The sequence below is a fragment of the Lathamus discolor genome, chromosome 1, assembly GCF_037157495.1.
Source record: "Lathamus discolor isolate bLatDis1 chromosome 1, bLatDis1.hap1, whole genome shotgun sequence".
In the NCBI taxonomy this organism is placed as follows: Eukaryota; Metazoa; Chordata; class Aves; order Psittaciformes; family Psittacidae; genus Lathamus; species Lathamus discolor.
The window spans coordinates 43894730-43910123 of NC_088884.1; the positions used below are offsets into that span (position 1 = coordinate 43894730).

The window sequence follows — 15394 nt, forward strand, 5'->3', positions numbered from 1 at the left end:
TAGAAAGGGAGTGGTTAGTAGGTCAAGAGAGGTTCTCCTCCCCCTCTACTCAGCCTTGGTGAGGCCGCATCTGGAATATTGCGTCCAGTTCTGGGCCCCTCTGTTCAAGAAGGACAGGGAATTGCTTGAAGGAGTCCAGCGCAGAGCCACAAAGATGATTAAGGGAGTGGAACATCTCCCTTATGAGGAGAGGCTGAGGGAGCTGGGTCTCTTTAGCTTGGAGAAGAGGAGACTGCGGGGTGACCTCATCAATGTTTACAAATATGTAAAGGGTAGGTGTCAGGATGATGGAGCTAGGCTTTTTTCAGTGATATCCAGTGATAGGACAAGGGGCAATGGGTGTAAACTAGAGCATAGGAAGTTCCACGTTAACATCAGGAAGAACTTCTTTACTGTAAGAGTGACAGAGCACTGGAACAGGTTGCCCAGGGGGGTTGTGGAGTCTCCTACACTGGAGATATTCAAGGCCTGCCTGGACAAGTTCCTGTGTGATGTACTGTAGGTTACCCTGCTCTTGCAGGGGGGTTGGACTAGATGATCTTTTTAGGTCCCTTCCAACCCTTGGGATTCTGTGATTCTGTGATCACCTGTGCTGAGCTCTTAAATTTTTTTAGGATGGTTCAGAACAGGTATCTGTAGCAACAGGAACTTTCTTACAATCCACCTCACGTGTAAGGCCTGTTAGTCGTGATCTATGTGCATAGAGCTTTTAAACTAGAGAATTCAAACACTAGGGGCTGGATATTTATTTATTTATTAGGAAGCTGTGTATGAGTGAAGCAGCAAAAAATTCCAAAAGACATTTCTTACTTCAAGCTAGTAGTTTAGTCTGTTTAGTCAGTGGCTCTGCCAATAAACCTTTTACGAGATGCCTTATCCTGTTTTAAGATACATGTCTGAGATGGGTGGAATGAATGGCATTCAAGGGATGCCTCTAACCCTCTGCTGATTGTGGAAACATTCAGTATAGACTCCACAGCTTGCTTTCACACAGCTGAAGGTAGAGGCAATGAATCCATCTAACATATATCTAAACCCTTCCGATAGTTCACACTGCATTCACTTCATGGATAAGCAGGGTGAGCTTGGGTCTGCTTGCAAGGCTGTTTGAAAACATCCCCAGTTCGTCCTGACCTTCTCACAGCTAAGCACAATGAGCTCTGTCTTATCAAATATGTATTGCAGCAGGAAGCACATTCTTACATATTGACCTACAGTATTCTCTGGGTCTGAAACTTGTTTTACTTAATGTTGGTTATGGAAATGGTCTCAGTAATGCTTATGCATAACTAACTGATAATCTTCTGCTTATATGTGGAAGAATCTCCTTAGCTCTTCTAAACGCAGTTCTGCATTAGGAGATTGGTTAGTTTTCTTTTATTATCGAATTGTCAGAAAGATTCAGAAAGAATTGGTACTTTCTGAAACAGTGTCTCATCCTGCAATAAAGTACATCTTCTATGAGCACAGTAACTATTTTAAATTCTGAAATTATGCTTTAACTCCTGAATGATTTCAAACATAGGCAAAACCACTCCACTTCTTCTTTAGCTTTTTTTTTCTCCTTAATTCTAAGAATCTTCTTTTCTCATGAGTTCTTAAATTTATTTAGAATATTGAAATTCCTAAAGTTAGTAGATGAATAAACACTTCTCCTGCAAAGGAGGTATATAATATCATGTCTTCTGCAAGAGTTCCAAAATGTTGCAGTCAGACTGGAAGCTTGGCTGTGACAAATACATACCAAAGATATGATGTATAGGACTAACAGGTCTGCAGTACTATTCAGTAGGGAACTGCAGGTAGATTTTTATGTCATTTCTTGCACTCATGTGCATTCACTGACCTTTCATGTATGATTTGCTGCTTTTCACTTTATCAAGGGCTATAAAATTCTTCAATCCCCTATAAAGTGCCAGTCAGATCAAATGCCACAAACTGAAAATCTATGGGTAGCACAGCACAGCCATAACTTCAGTGCATAAATGCCACCAACCCTGAATCTCTGTCATTAGATCTTACCACTGGCTCTTTGGCATAAGTGAACACAATGCATGAGCTTGTAAAAATCACATGGCATCCCTTTGGTTTTTGTAATAGAGACAGGAAAGACTTCTTAGATGTCCTACCTGGGTTTGCTGCCAGTGCAGAGAAACATAAGGGAGTCCTAAGGGTAAATGCAAGCAATAAACTGACTAAGCTGACTGAAGGAATATCAATTCAGTGTGGTGAAACAGCATATTCCAGGAGACCAATTAGTTAAAATGTGATGCACAAGTACTTGCAGGCCTGTGAAAGTGTCTTCCTCTCTGCACTTTTTTTGGGTCCTAATTCAACTCACGTGCGGAAGTGCCTTACTTCATCAGGACCAAAGACATTTAAATCACAAAGGAAAGGACTACATACAACTAAATGCAGATGATAGGTTTAGGGACATAGATTATTCTGTGGTTAAGTGGCTATATGTTTTATTGATCAGTAAGGGGCATGAAAAGTGACCCTTAAAAAGTTATTTCTTCCTGCTTCCACCTGAAATTCATTGACAGTTGTATTTCATTTATATTTTTCTTTGACCTTATTTTTAAAAGTTGGCAAAGACTAGAATGTTAATTTTAGTATGTATAAATAATTTATTGAATCATAAGATATGAAAATGGATTTGATATGCTTCTCTATATGAATGATATTCTATTATTGAAATCTATTAATCAGCACATTCCACTCCATCAAATCCAAATTTTTTGAGGAAGAGGAGGGGAGGAGGTGGAGAGACGGTTTGGAAAAATGCAGTACAGTGGGCTGACTAAATCTGAATAGTTGGTGTCTGAAAATGCAGCTTTCAGTGTAATCCAAATCATACTGATAAAATACAGAACAGTTGTATGCAGTCATAATAACAATTTATATACTGTCAATATTAATAGCAGTGTCTGAGAATACAGTTTTAAAATAGGTACGTACAATTTTATTGAGTATAAAAAGACACCGTGCATAGCACAATACAATATATTTCATCTTTAATTCTGGTAGTTCTCAAACCCAACTATCTTAATTGATATTTTCACCAATAGATCATTAGATAGAATTACTTCTCTGTATAAAATGAGGCTTCTCTGAATGAATTAATGCTGTTTGGTTTTAAAAATACAGTTATTTCCCTTCAATGGCTACTTACACTAATCAAACACTGTCAAAACTATTGGCCAGCCTCCATTTAGTTTCCAACATATGCTACGATACTGCCAATTTTCCCTGTTTTGATTTGCCTTGCTCCATTTGAGAACAGATCACTTTAGTCAGAAACAAATATTAATTGTTTCTGATTTGCTCCAAGTTCACAACCAGAACATGGGTTCAGACCATTTCTACATTCCTCCCATTACTAAACTTCCACTGACATCAGCTGGAATTTCCAACATGCAAGGACTGCAAAGTTCTCCCCTAAGCTCCTTTTCTCCCCCAGTCTTTTCTAATGAAGCATAGAAGGCATGCTGAAAATTATTATTTTCCTGTAATTCGGGGGTTCCATTTTTCTTACGTTCTTGAAAGTAGGTAACATTTACAGCCTTCCAGCTTTGACTATTTTCTTTGGAAAAGCAGACATGTAAACTTAAGAACTTAGTTACATATTTTGTTTGCACATTCCAATTCCATCTGATTAAAAAAAAGAAGTCATAACTCTAACTTCAAATTGATTTAAATTATAATGTTCAAGTCTTAAAAGAAACAACTTACATTTCCTCCTCTTTAAAATATATTAACATTAGACTGAAAAATAAATTAAAGAATACAGAAAAGCTGAGATTATGCTACCACAGTAATATCTGCCATACAAAGCTTGGTCTTTTGCTAACATTAGCTTACTACATTTGCAATGCATGCTAAGCAAAGACCCTACTTCTCTAACAGGTACATTCAGACAATATATATTTTATGGAATAAATATATAATATATCCAGTTATAGATTTCTGAATAGTTACTATAATAGATACAAGCAATACCTACATTTAAAAATACATTCTAGGATTCCCTAACTTTACTACTAATAAAATGAAAGTTGACCTAAAACTTTGTCACTCTGTTGATGCATAATAAAATATATGGAAACACCAAGAGTAAAAAGCCAATTGCTTCTACAAATGGAATACTTTTATAAATATAGTAAATTGCTATTTCCAGAGGGAAAATTGAAAATTATAAACAGGAAGTTAGGTTAAAACTGCTCTACAATATATAGTACAAAGAGGCTATGAAGCGTGATGTATGAGTTTGATGTCTGTGGCAAAATTTTGGACTGATGTAGTTCTTCATTTCTGGAGATAACTGTAGAGTAAGATTCTGTCCCCAAAAGCAGCCAATCTTGATCTCCTTAAAATGAAACTTTCAGTGAGTAGAGAAAGCCAACTGGCCAATTTCTGAGACTAAGGAGTGCAAGATTAGATCAAACACAATTATTTGGAAGCCCTGGACTTTTCTGTTTCACAGGGTTTACCTATCATGCTGTTTTCATTAGGAATAGAGTCACAGAAAAAGTATGCATCTGTGACTGCAGTGTGCTGAAAAACCTTATCATGAAGGTACCCTTCCTATGGCTGTCTTAACTATATTATTCTTGTACTGCACATTCTCCAGGTGAATTCTGTTTCATGTTCCTGTAGTTGTTTCCTTTTGCTGGAATACTGAAGTACAGCTCTGGTTGCTTGATTACTGAACTGTTGATCGAGGCTTTTTTTTTCTTGAGAATAGCCTAGAATTAAAGAAACAAATTTCTCAGAGCAAACTGAAGGAATTAAGGAATTAAGTTGCTGGCTGTACCTGCCTACCTTTCTTCCATTCCAGTTTAAAGAAAAATTTTAAATCAGTAAAAATATCTTACTTGCTAATTAAAAGCTTTAGGTAACCAAGCAAATGAAAAACTTTGTGAGTCTGTGCTGTTCGTATGTTTGTCTCCTGCAATGGCCTTATTTTACATGGAAACCCCAAACTTATATCATGAAATACTACTGTTTATACTTCCTGCCTGAGGACTGTGATGTAAGTCATTGGGACATGCTTCCTACTTGATTTTATTTGTGCATATGAAGCCTATCTTTAAATGCATTCATGTCACAAACTCCCACTGATTTCAGAAAAACTGAATACATAGACAAACTCTTTACCTCACATAGCATGTGTTCTGACTACACTGGGAAACTTGCAAGCCTCTCGGAAGCTATTGTCATATTGAATGTCAGCCAAGAGTGAATGAAATACTTCCTACCAAACTGAAGCCAAGCAATAAGGACTTGCAGGTTCCCTGCGGGTCACTCACAGAGTGAAGTTTTGGTTTTCTGTAGCAGGGAAGGGTCTAGGAAGACTTTTCTTCAAGTACTAACAGCAAATCTCGATGATCTGCTGCAGAGGGGTAACAGACTAGTTGAACTGTGTCCAGCTCTAGTAGCATATTCTTCCTTGTCATAAATGTTCTGGTTTTTAATCTAGAAAATGTTCCCAGTAACTACAGGCTTCTTATGCAGTCTTGCCTGCAGATAAGCCAGAGCTGTACAGTGGTTATTAATCTTGGGGTTACTAGTTGGAAACTGGCTCCAGAATTTCTTAGGGCCTTTCACCTATTTTCAAAATGCATTTTTACTTGGACAGAACATGTGGAAATGTACTGAAGAATGAGCTCTCCTCATCCTTGCCGCAGTAAATGCCTGACAGGGCATTGAGGGAACCTCCAGTCCCCTGACTATCCCCCTTGGGGCTCTCCCACCCTGCCCACAGCCCAACACCCCATTTCTGCCCCCTGGGGCCATCAGCCCCTGCCTCAGGAAAACCACAGCAGGGCTGGTCTCCAGCTCCCCACAGCCCTGCCCTGTCATGGGTCTCCCTGAGCCAGGCCCACATCTTATCCCTGTCCCCAGGGAGATGCCTGACACCCAGTGTCCCCCCACCCACCAGCTGCCCTACTTCTGGCTGGGGCTGGGATTGGCCCTGTGGCCAGGCCCTGCCCTGACAGACCCCTGAGCCCCAGGTAACTGCTGGCCCAGGCAGGGTACTGTCAGTGGGCTTTAGGGAAGACCAATGGATCCTCTCACCTACGACATATGGTTTTGCTGTGCAGTTTGCTGCTGCTGCTGCTGCTGCTGAATGAGCAGTTGCTGCTGTTGCCGGCGCCGGGCTGTTCTCAGTTTTTCAAAGCGAGCCTCCATCTCCTCCAGCACCTTGGGCGTGTAGCGGACCACCAGTTTGACGCTGTCCTTGGCCGCCTTCAGCAGCTCCACCGCCTTCTCATGGTGTTCTCCTTCCACGCTCTGGGAGCAGAGAGAACAGATTTAATAACAAAAACACTGCTTTGATCTAGGGTTCTGTCCTCTTTTCATACGGAAAGGCTGTTGGGGTTTTAGGAAGTTTTCATGCCTTCCATTTTTCAAGGGAACATTAAGGGCAAGTGTTAAATAAGATTTATGCATGCTGGGATTGTGTTCATTTCCATGTTTTAAATAACCCAAATCTATTTTAGGTTGCGTTACAAGCAATTCCTGACTTGTGTGAAAAGCAGGGGAAATACTCAACAACCTTTATGTAAACAAAAATAATCTTTAAGAACACAAACAAACTGTTTGCAATGTACTAAAAGAAAATCCTACCTAAATGTTGATAAGAAATGAAGAAATTGCAAGTTTGAAATGGCAATTCGTTTCTTATGCCTTGTCCCTGCTGGGATGCTGCAGGGAATGACATGTGATTAAGCAGCTGCTGAAAGGAGTATGCACACCATGCTCCCAAGGGCAACCCACATCTTAGACCGCTAATTGCGTTGCTCACACATTTACCATTGATGTGACACAGATTCTCTATTGGAAGTAAACTAGTCTTTATTTGGTTAGTTGTAAGCAATCAAACACTAACAACTGAAACACTCCAAGCTCTGATGAGGGAATATATATTTTCCATCCCTTTCTGGAAAATGTTTCATAGTAAGATGATACCTTCTGTGAAATCAAAAGTATTCCCAAAGGGACTCAAGCTCTGATTTCCATGTTAACACTGTTTAAACCAGTAAATTTCCAAAAGGGGGAGGTGATTCAGCTGTGAAAAGAGTATTTAATTTCTACCATTAAGTGGACTGACTGGGGTGCTTTTCAAGCATATGAATTATTCCACACCTTAAGGGAAAGGAGGAAATTTTCTAGCAGTGTATGATTGCCTACACGTGTTGTAGGATACATTCCAACAAACAGAATCATCTCTGCATAAAAAAAAAAAACCAACAAACCAACAAACAGCCTGCACAACTGCGATCTTCACATGGATTTTAGACCATTTAAAAACAAGTGATTTTCTTCCCACATGAAAGAAACCGAAGTTTTACGACATGCTGTGTTTTAAAACTCTTATGTATACCATGCTATTTAAAATTAAACTATTCTCATAGGCTTCCAGAGAAAAGCAGCAGCATTGAAAATATCTGAAGCTCAATTCATGCAGAAAGAATAACTGAGCATTGTTATAGCAATCGTCGTAAGAAAATTCTTTTTGTTTTCACTTCTCTTATTTGACTGAGTAGCACTGTGCAAGAACACTGAGTAAGAATTACTTCTGTGGTGGTGCACAATGAGTCTGAAATAATGACTTAAAAACTTCAAAAAGCATACACAATACATTTCTACATAAATAATATAAATAACACTATCCAAGCTTATAACCTTGCTATTTATCTTCCTTCTCTTAAATAGCATTCAACATATGAACACAGAATAATTTCATGTCTGGGTCAAGTAACTGGACTCAAGAGGTTTTACAGAAATGTTAAGATGCTTTCAAAATATTAATTCAATTTAGAGAAATAATGAATGTCATTTCAGGTGCTGAAATGATTACTAGAAACAGAGAAAAATTTGAAGTAAATAGGAATTTGATTGTTGAAATAAATTACTTCGTATTTTTGAACTGTGTCTTCATAGAATTCCTCCTGTAGGCCTCCTATTCAAAGATCTTCAAAAATAATATGTGATGACCAAGTTCATTAGAACTTGTAACTGGGATAAATCTGCTGAACAAGCACTCCTACTCAAAAGTAATTTGGAGAAGAAAAGAGTTTCCTTATAAATGTTTGAAAAAGAGGAAACTGTTGTTGCATAAGAAGCAGTGAATGTGTCTAATGCTCCAAATAAAGCTAAAATAAAAGGTTATAGATGCACAGGATATTTTAAAAATTGTTTTAAGTCACAGACACAAATCAAAACCTCTTACCCACATTCCCTACCTAACTAACTGCCCAATGGTAGAGGCAATCATAACTAACACATCCTGTAACCAGCCATGTTTGAAAATTCATTGCTTTATGACTGGCTTTCGGAAACACAGTTCACATCTTAAAAGGAACTGTATACAATCTGACATTGTTTTATATTTTATTTTTTGCTTGTTAATTGTGGTCAGTATGACACATGGCATGGACATTCAAAGGAAATGACAGTGTATTTGTTGTCATGATCAGTTTTGTTGTGCAACAGTATGAACTTAGAGCAGGCTATGAACAGAAGTTGTAAGCTACATGAAATAGCTAAAATACGCCTTTGCTTTTGAAGAGCTGGATGGTTCTAACTGACATCAATAAGCAATTGTGATTGTATCTGTTCTGTAGGGGACCAAGAATCACAGAATCACAGAATCCCAAGGGTTGGAAGGGACCTAAAAAGATCATCTAGTCCAACCCTCCTGCAAGAGCAGGGTAACCTACAGTACATCACACAGGAACTTGTCCAGGCGGGCCTTGAATATCTCCAACGTAGGAGACTCCACAACCCCCCTGAGCAACCTGTTCCAGTGCTCTGTCACTCTCACAGTAAAAAAGTTTTTCCTGATGTTCACATGGAACCTCCTATGCTCCAGTTTACACCCATTGCCCCTTGTCCTATCACTGGATATCACTGAAAAAAGCCTAGCTCCATCATCCTGACATTCACCCTTTACATATTTGTAAACATTGATGAGGTTACCCCTCAGTCTCCTCTTCTCCAAGCTAAAGAGACCCAGCTCCCTCAGCCTCTCCTCATAAGGGAGATGTTCCACTCCCTTAATCATCTTTGTGACTCTGCGCTGGACTCTTTCAAGCAATTCCCTGTCCTTCTTGAACAGAGGGGCCCATAACTGGATGCAATATTCCAGATGTGGCCTCACTAAGGCAGAATAGAGGGGGAGGAGAACCTCTCTTGACCTACTAAGCACACCCTTTCTAATACACCCTAGGATGCCATTGGCCTTTTTGGCCACAAGGGCACATTGCTGGCTCATGGTCATCCTCCTATCCACCAGGACGCCCAGGTCCCTTTCCCATTCACTACTTTCCGGCAGGTCAACCCCCAACCTGTACTGGTACATGGGGTTATTCTTCCCCAGATGCAAGACTCTACACTTGCCCTTGTTGAATTTCATCAAATTTCTCCCCGCCCAACTCTCCGGCCTATACAGGTCTCACTGAATGGCTGCACAGCCTTCTGGTGTGTCAGCCACTCCTCCCAGTTTAGTATCATCAGCAAACTTGCTGAGGGTACACTCAGTTCCCTCATCCAGGTCATTGATGAAAATATTAAACAGCACTGGTCCCAGCACCGACCCCTGAGGTACTCCACTAGTCACAGACCTTCAGGTAGATTCTGCCCCATTGACCACAACTCTCTGCCTTCTTCCCTTCAACCAGCTCTTGATCTACCTCACTACCTGATCATCAAGCCCACACTTCCTTAGCTTATCTATGAGGATGCTGTGGGAGACAGTATCAAATGCCCTACTGAAATCAAGAAAAAAACACATCTACTGCTCTACCATCATCCATCCACCTAGTTACTTCCTCATAGAAGGCTATAAGGTTGGTCAAACATGACTTCCCCTTGGTAAAACCATGTTGGCTGATCTTAATGACTCCCTCATCCTTGATATGTCTAGAGATGGTGTCAAGAATAAATTGTTCCATCACATTTAATACTTCATACAACTCAGTAAACTGCACTTAATTCATGGTTGCCTGTTTTCTTTTCCACTCACCTCTAGCCCTGTTCTTCTAGTTTACAGCCAGTGTTTTCTAATTAGAAATGAATGGTTTGACTTTGTGCTATCCAGGTCAATGGAAAACCCCCACTGACCTGAATAGTAATGATACAGAATTAAGCCTATTGCTCTACTGCTCACACAGGGGAAAACAAAAAAAGGCAAACTAGAAGATAGTGCTGCTTAAATATGAATCCTACTCTCCAAACATATCAAACTCAGGTCTAAAGCACTACAGTTTTCAGCTGCTATTAATATGATTGCTATAGTTGGTCTTAGTATCTTCACTGTTGCTTGCGCTCATATTTCCAAGGCATTCCAAATGCTCCACCTGCATAGTGGTAGCTGCACAATTGAAATAGCAGAGCCTCTTGGAGTAGGGAAAAGAGCTTGTATCAGCAAAGGAAGTTGTTTTGCTGTTTGAATTCTTCTACCTCTCCAAACCTCTGAGTCTGTGTTGGTGAAGGACTCCGGCTGGTATCAGTCATGCCTACACAAGGGATTTTGCTGGTTGGGGACAGTGTGAGGCTGACACGTTACTTTAGAATGGGCCACCAAACATGGGATTTAAGAATTTGTTCTGGAATGTGTATCTTTCATAGGTAATTTTAGATCACACGTTTATATATACTTACACCTTTATTTCCATTATTTCAGTGGCAGACTGCATCAAAAAGAAGGATGCAAAATACTGCAAAGACAAGAAGAGCTGAAAGAACTGCAGATATGGTGTGGGGAAACACCAACCATTACTGCATCCGGGTTCACGGACTTGTCATAAATATAAAAGAAAATAATCCTACACTCTCACAGACAAAAAAAAGAGAATCAGACTGTTAACCACAAAGCTGAGAAACTGAGGAGAATATTTCTATTACGTATCTGTAAACAAATGTTTGGGTGACAAATTAGCTGCTATAAACCTATTTTGCATCCCTTTCTGTATCTGACTCACACCAGGTACCTGACAAATGCAGAGTCTTTGCCAGATATGAAAAGCCACCAGCAAGTGCCTTTGCTGAGCCATCTGCAAGCTTACTGCTTTCAATTTCCTTTATTTTCAGGGTGTGTGGGGCAAAAGTATGTAACAAAATCCCCATTTCCCATAATGAGAAAATACTTTTTTTAAACAACCAGTGAAACAGCTCAAGGAACAGTCATCCCAGTCATGCTGGGATACTGAATCTGGATTCTGAACACACAGCACTAGTTTTATGTTGATAATTATAAAGTTGGATAACCACCAACTGCTGAGCACAAACAAGTTACAGATATTTCATTTTCCACTGCTGAGCCGTCTGTTGTATTGTACGTACTGTATATTATTTGCTTTTCTCCAGCTAAATTAAGAGAAGCACAGAGTGAACTAGTCCCAGTGAACAATGTTAAATTTAGACCTTTCTCCTCCTGTCTCAAGCTGTCTGCAAACACATTACCACTTCTTTAATTTTTGCCTTTTTACAAATTATATTGTATGGGCTTAATTCAGTCCAAGACTGGTTTATGAACAGTTGCTCACAGGCATTATTTCAAGTATTCAACTGTAATTTAAGCTTCAGATTTTGTTGTTTAGACTCTGAACACAAAAATATTTCTGTTGCATCTCTAATTCAACTTTCTTGTGTGCCTACACGCAATTTAGAATTTTATACTGTGGGTTTTTTTGCTACATTAGCTTAATATATATTCTAGAGCACTTCATGAAGTTATTTGAACAGACTATCATGAAATAGATACTCTCTTCAAACAGCACAACAGAGTCAGATTCAATATATCTTGACACCTGAAGGTTCACCACTTTGCTCCTTGGTGCTTTGCTAGATGCTGTCGACAGTAAAATGATTTTTCAAGAACCATCTGCTAGTGAATATAAACTCTCTTGCTCTGCCTTTTTATTCACCTATTGAAAGAAGTGCTGAAAAACAACAAAATCATTTGATCTACTTCCAATCAGTGAAGTTCAGGCAATTTACTTTATTAAATGTTCAATTGATTTCTTTTTCCCCAAGACTAAATAATCTTTTCAGTGGATTTTCTTTTTTGTTTTGTATCTTCTCTTTCGCATTGTGTACTAGGTAAAGCAAGCTTTCAGACCTATTATTTTGCTTTTGAGAACATGATAGTTGACAAAAGAAATGGCAAAAAGTCCGAAGTGCTGCACTGATACTGTATTTAAAGAGGAAAGGAATAGCTGTTGTTGAGAGAAACAGATGACAACATGAAAGCATGCAGAAAACAGTATTTCCTCCATTCCTTATGGGCTTGCATCAAAGAAGTTTAAGTTGGAAAGTCTTGCATTTTTGACTGGATTCAGGAATTGCTTTACATGCCTTTGGTGCATTTAAATACGAAGCTTAGAAGGAGGTTTTGCAAGAAAAAGAATTATGTTTTCATTAAGGGAAGTGTAGGGTTATACGAATGAGTATTCTTACCTTTTTAGTACTTTACATTCCCTTGTAAAAGGGAACTAAAAGCAAAACGAAAGGCATAATTTGACCCATATCATGTAGTCAGAGCCTTATTTTTCCTCTCAATTCCAACAGCCCTTTTATTTTTACCACCATATTGACATTTACGGTGAAAGTGCTGCAAAAAACCCCTGAAGTATTGACTTACATGAAAAACAACTATGTAAAAAATGTACTTTTTTAGTAAGAATACATGCTACCTGTATGTGTACATTTGTACAGCTGAATTTTTCTGACAAAAATACCATAGCAGGATGAATGTCACTGAAAGAAATTTGGAACGTACTTTCCACTGCAAAACAGCACCAAATGGGCTTACCAAATTTCTTGTGATTGCGTGTTCAAAGGCTGTGAAGGTCACAAGACTGCACAAGTGCCACTGAGGTATTACTGTGCCTGAAAAGGGCTGTGCACCTCAAGAGGCTACTGCAAGCACGACAGTTTGCTGTTACACTTTTAATGCAAAAGGAATTTGCAACATTATCAATTAAGAAAGACATAGCTTCCTTGGAAATTAAGCATGTGGTGTTGATTTGAAATTAAGCTCTTCAAGCAGTGGCACAAAGTTGTCGATGCAGCTTTGCCTCACTGCACCACAAATGCACACTGAAGATCTCCTACAGAGCTAATTCTTGTTTCAAGTGGCTGCATTTTAAGTCATAGTATTAGAACAGCTGTGAAAAATTAAAATCCAGATAAAATGAAATCTATCAAATATCCACATACCACTCCATTAACCGAAAGCAGCTGGTCCCCACGTTTAAGCCCTCCATGCCTTTCTGCCACTCCACCAGGAATGATGCGAGAAATGTAAATAGGTGAATTCTGTTCCTTTCCTCCCATGACATTAAAACCCAGGCCTTCATCAGTCTTTGGCAGCTCAACCACTCGCGGATGTGAATGGCCTTCGCTTGCAGCAAAAGCAGCAACTGTTGCCTGGAAGAAAAAGACAAGTGATTTGACTATGTATGGAGAACACTGCTAACAAACAACTCTGTTGTTCATTTGCAGGAAGAATTAATTCCTGTGAAAACATTTCAGTATCTTACTCTGGCTTTTTCTGATTCTCTGAAAGCATTTTAAAAATTTTAAGTTCCATGCTAATGCTTTTGAAATAAAGGAGTAAGCAGAGGAGTAGAGAGTTTAGGTGACTTGTCAAAGATAACGCAGAAAGCTAGCAACAGAGCCACAGGTAGGCACGGGAAGCCTGACTGTGTGATGGTGAACATTTATGATCACTAGTGAATTTCTTATTTGACTTTTCACAGGGAAAAAATTATTACTGTGGGATAACATAATGTGATCTCTACTGTGTTCCTAGTTGAAATAAAGTACATGAACTGCATTGTTAACTCTCTTCTCTGCTTTTAGAGGTAGGGAATTATTTATTTTATTCTTTGGGCACAGAAAAAAAGTCTTAAAAGGATATTCTTATTTTGAAAAGTTTAATTTATAATCTTCATGAAATCTTGCAAATGAACTAATTCCTGAAACAGGAATATGGGGGTTTATAATATAATTGCATCAAAATGTTTGTTGAAAAATTAAATATTAAGACAAGGGATTTACAAATCAATTAGAAAAATCCTAGATTGTTAGTCTTACTTTAGAAAAAAGAAAAAATAAGGAGCAACAAACTGTAAAGCTGGAAACCAGAAAAATACTACATCTTATACTTTATTTTTCACTACAAGTGTTTTCCTACTTATGGATCTTAGTAAACCATGAAATAAACAATATGAAAATCTTTTATCCTTTTCAACGTGTTTGTACTCCAAACTGCCCAAACAGTTCTGCACTACGCTGACGTTTTTTCAGCATCCTGATAATGGTTATGCTTAACAGAAGCTAGTGGATGATGTAACGTAATGGATCATTGTCAGTTACATGTTTTTGCACATGCAGACCATGTCATCATGCATACATTTTATGTCAGACATGAATGCACTAGGAGAATGCAATGCAGACAGCCCAGAAATAACCAGGAAATATTGCGATATTGAAACATTGCTCTGAAAACCTGCTGTTCTATATGAGTAAGAAATGAGAATGGCAAACACTAATTGGATTTCTCTGCTGTTTACTATACAACATAGCAAAAATTTTTATGTTTACCTGCAGTGTAGAAAAATCAGGATTTCACATACACATTTCTCTATATAGAACCACAGACCTTACAAATTCACATTCACCATTAACTTTCGATTAGAAGAAGGTTAAAATCAGAACAGCCTACAGAAAAGAATATTCTATTTAGTAAGGAAAATACACTACAATTTAGTGTATATTAGGTTACCTGCTGGCTATTGTGCAGCTTGCTTCTCTAAAGCACTCTAGAAATAATTTCGTAACACACTCCTAACCTTCATCTTCTGATACAGCTTTAAATTAAAATCTCTTAACATAAATACATAACGCTAAAATCTTACTTCTATTAGGATTTCTGGGAGTTTTGTTACTAACTTCACAGCAGTAGGCCCATAAAAAATATGTCTAAAGCAGATTCATGGCTTTTGTGGGTTTACCTGTCTTGCAGAGAATCTGCTACACCACCCTATAAGATGGTGTGAAGTACAAAATGATGATGGGAAAACCAAAACCATGGTGGATATCCCTGTTTGGAAGCATCTCTCTTTGTGCACGTTATGGAAATAACAGAGCCTATTTCATATAGGCACATAAAATGGGTTCTTCCATGGTTGTGTGAACTCCCTTAGAAAATTATCATTTTAGTAGTAGCAGTAATGTCATGGTCTAAGGATATGAGAAAGGTGAGTCCGCACGGACAAAGAGCCAATATATTTTATTAAAACAGGTAATGCATCAGAAAAAATGGTCTTGCTTTTGGCTGTGGAGTCTCTTGATCAGGCTATTTTTTGTTGATGTTCAG

General features: G+C 38.6%; 1 protein-coding gene across 2 annotated transcripts in view; it reads right to left on the minus strand.

The window, feature by feature from the left end:
- Window positions 1-2606: 2606 nt before the first annotated feature.
- LIN7A (lin-7 homolog A, crumbs cell polarity complex component) overlaps window positions 2607-15394 on the minus strand; it is a 49320-nt gene continuing 36532 nt past the window's right edge. The window contains exons 4-6 of one of the 2 annotated variants that reach the window (XM_065669545.1): window positions 13231-13440; window positions 6086-6297; window positions 2607-4748 (exon numbers count right to left, since the gene is read on the minus strand). In XM_065669545.1, the coding sequence (XP_065525617.1) occupies window positions 4706-4748; window positions 6086-6297; window positions 13231-13440 (465 nt within the window). In that variant the 3' untranslated portion in view covers window positions 2607-4705. Of the gene's footprint in view, window positions 4749-6081; window positions 6298-13230; window positions 13441-15394 lie in introns of both variants that reach the window. The other variant, XM_065669554.1, reaches the window with a different exon arrangement.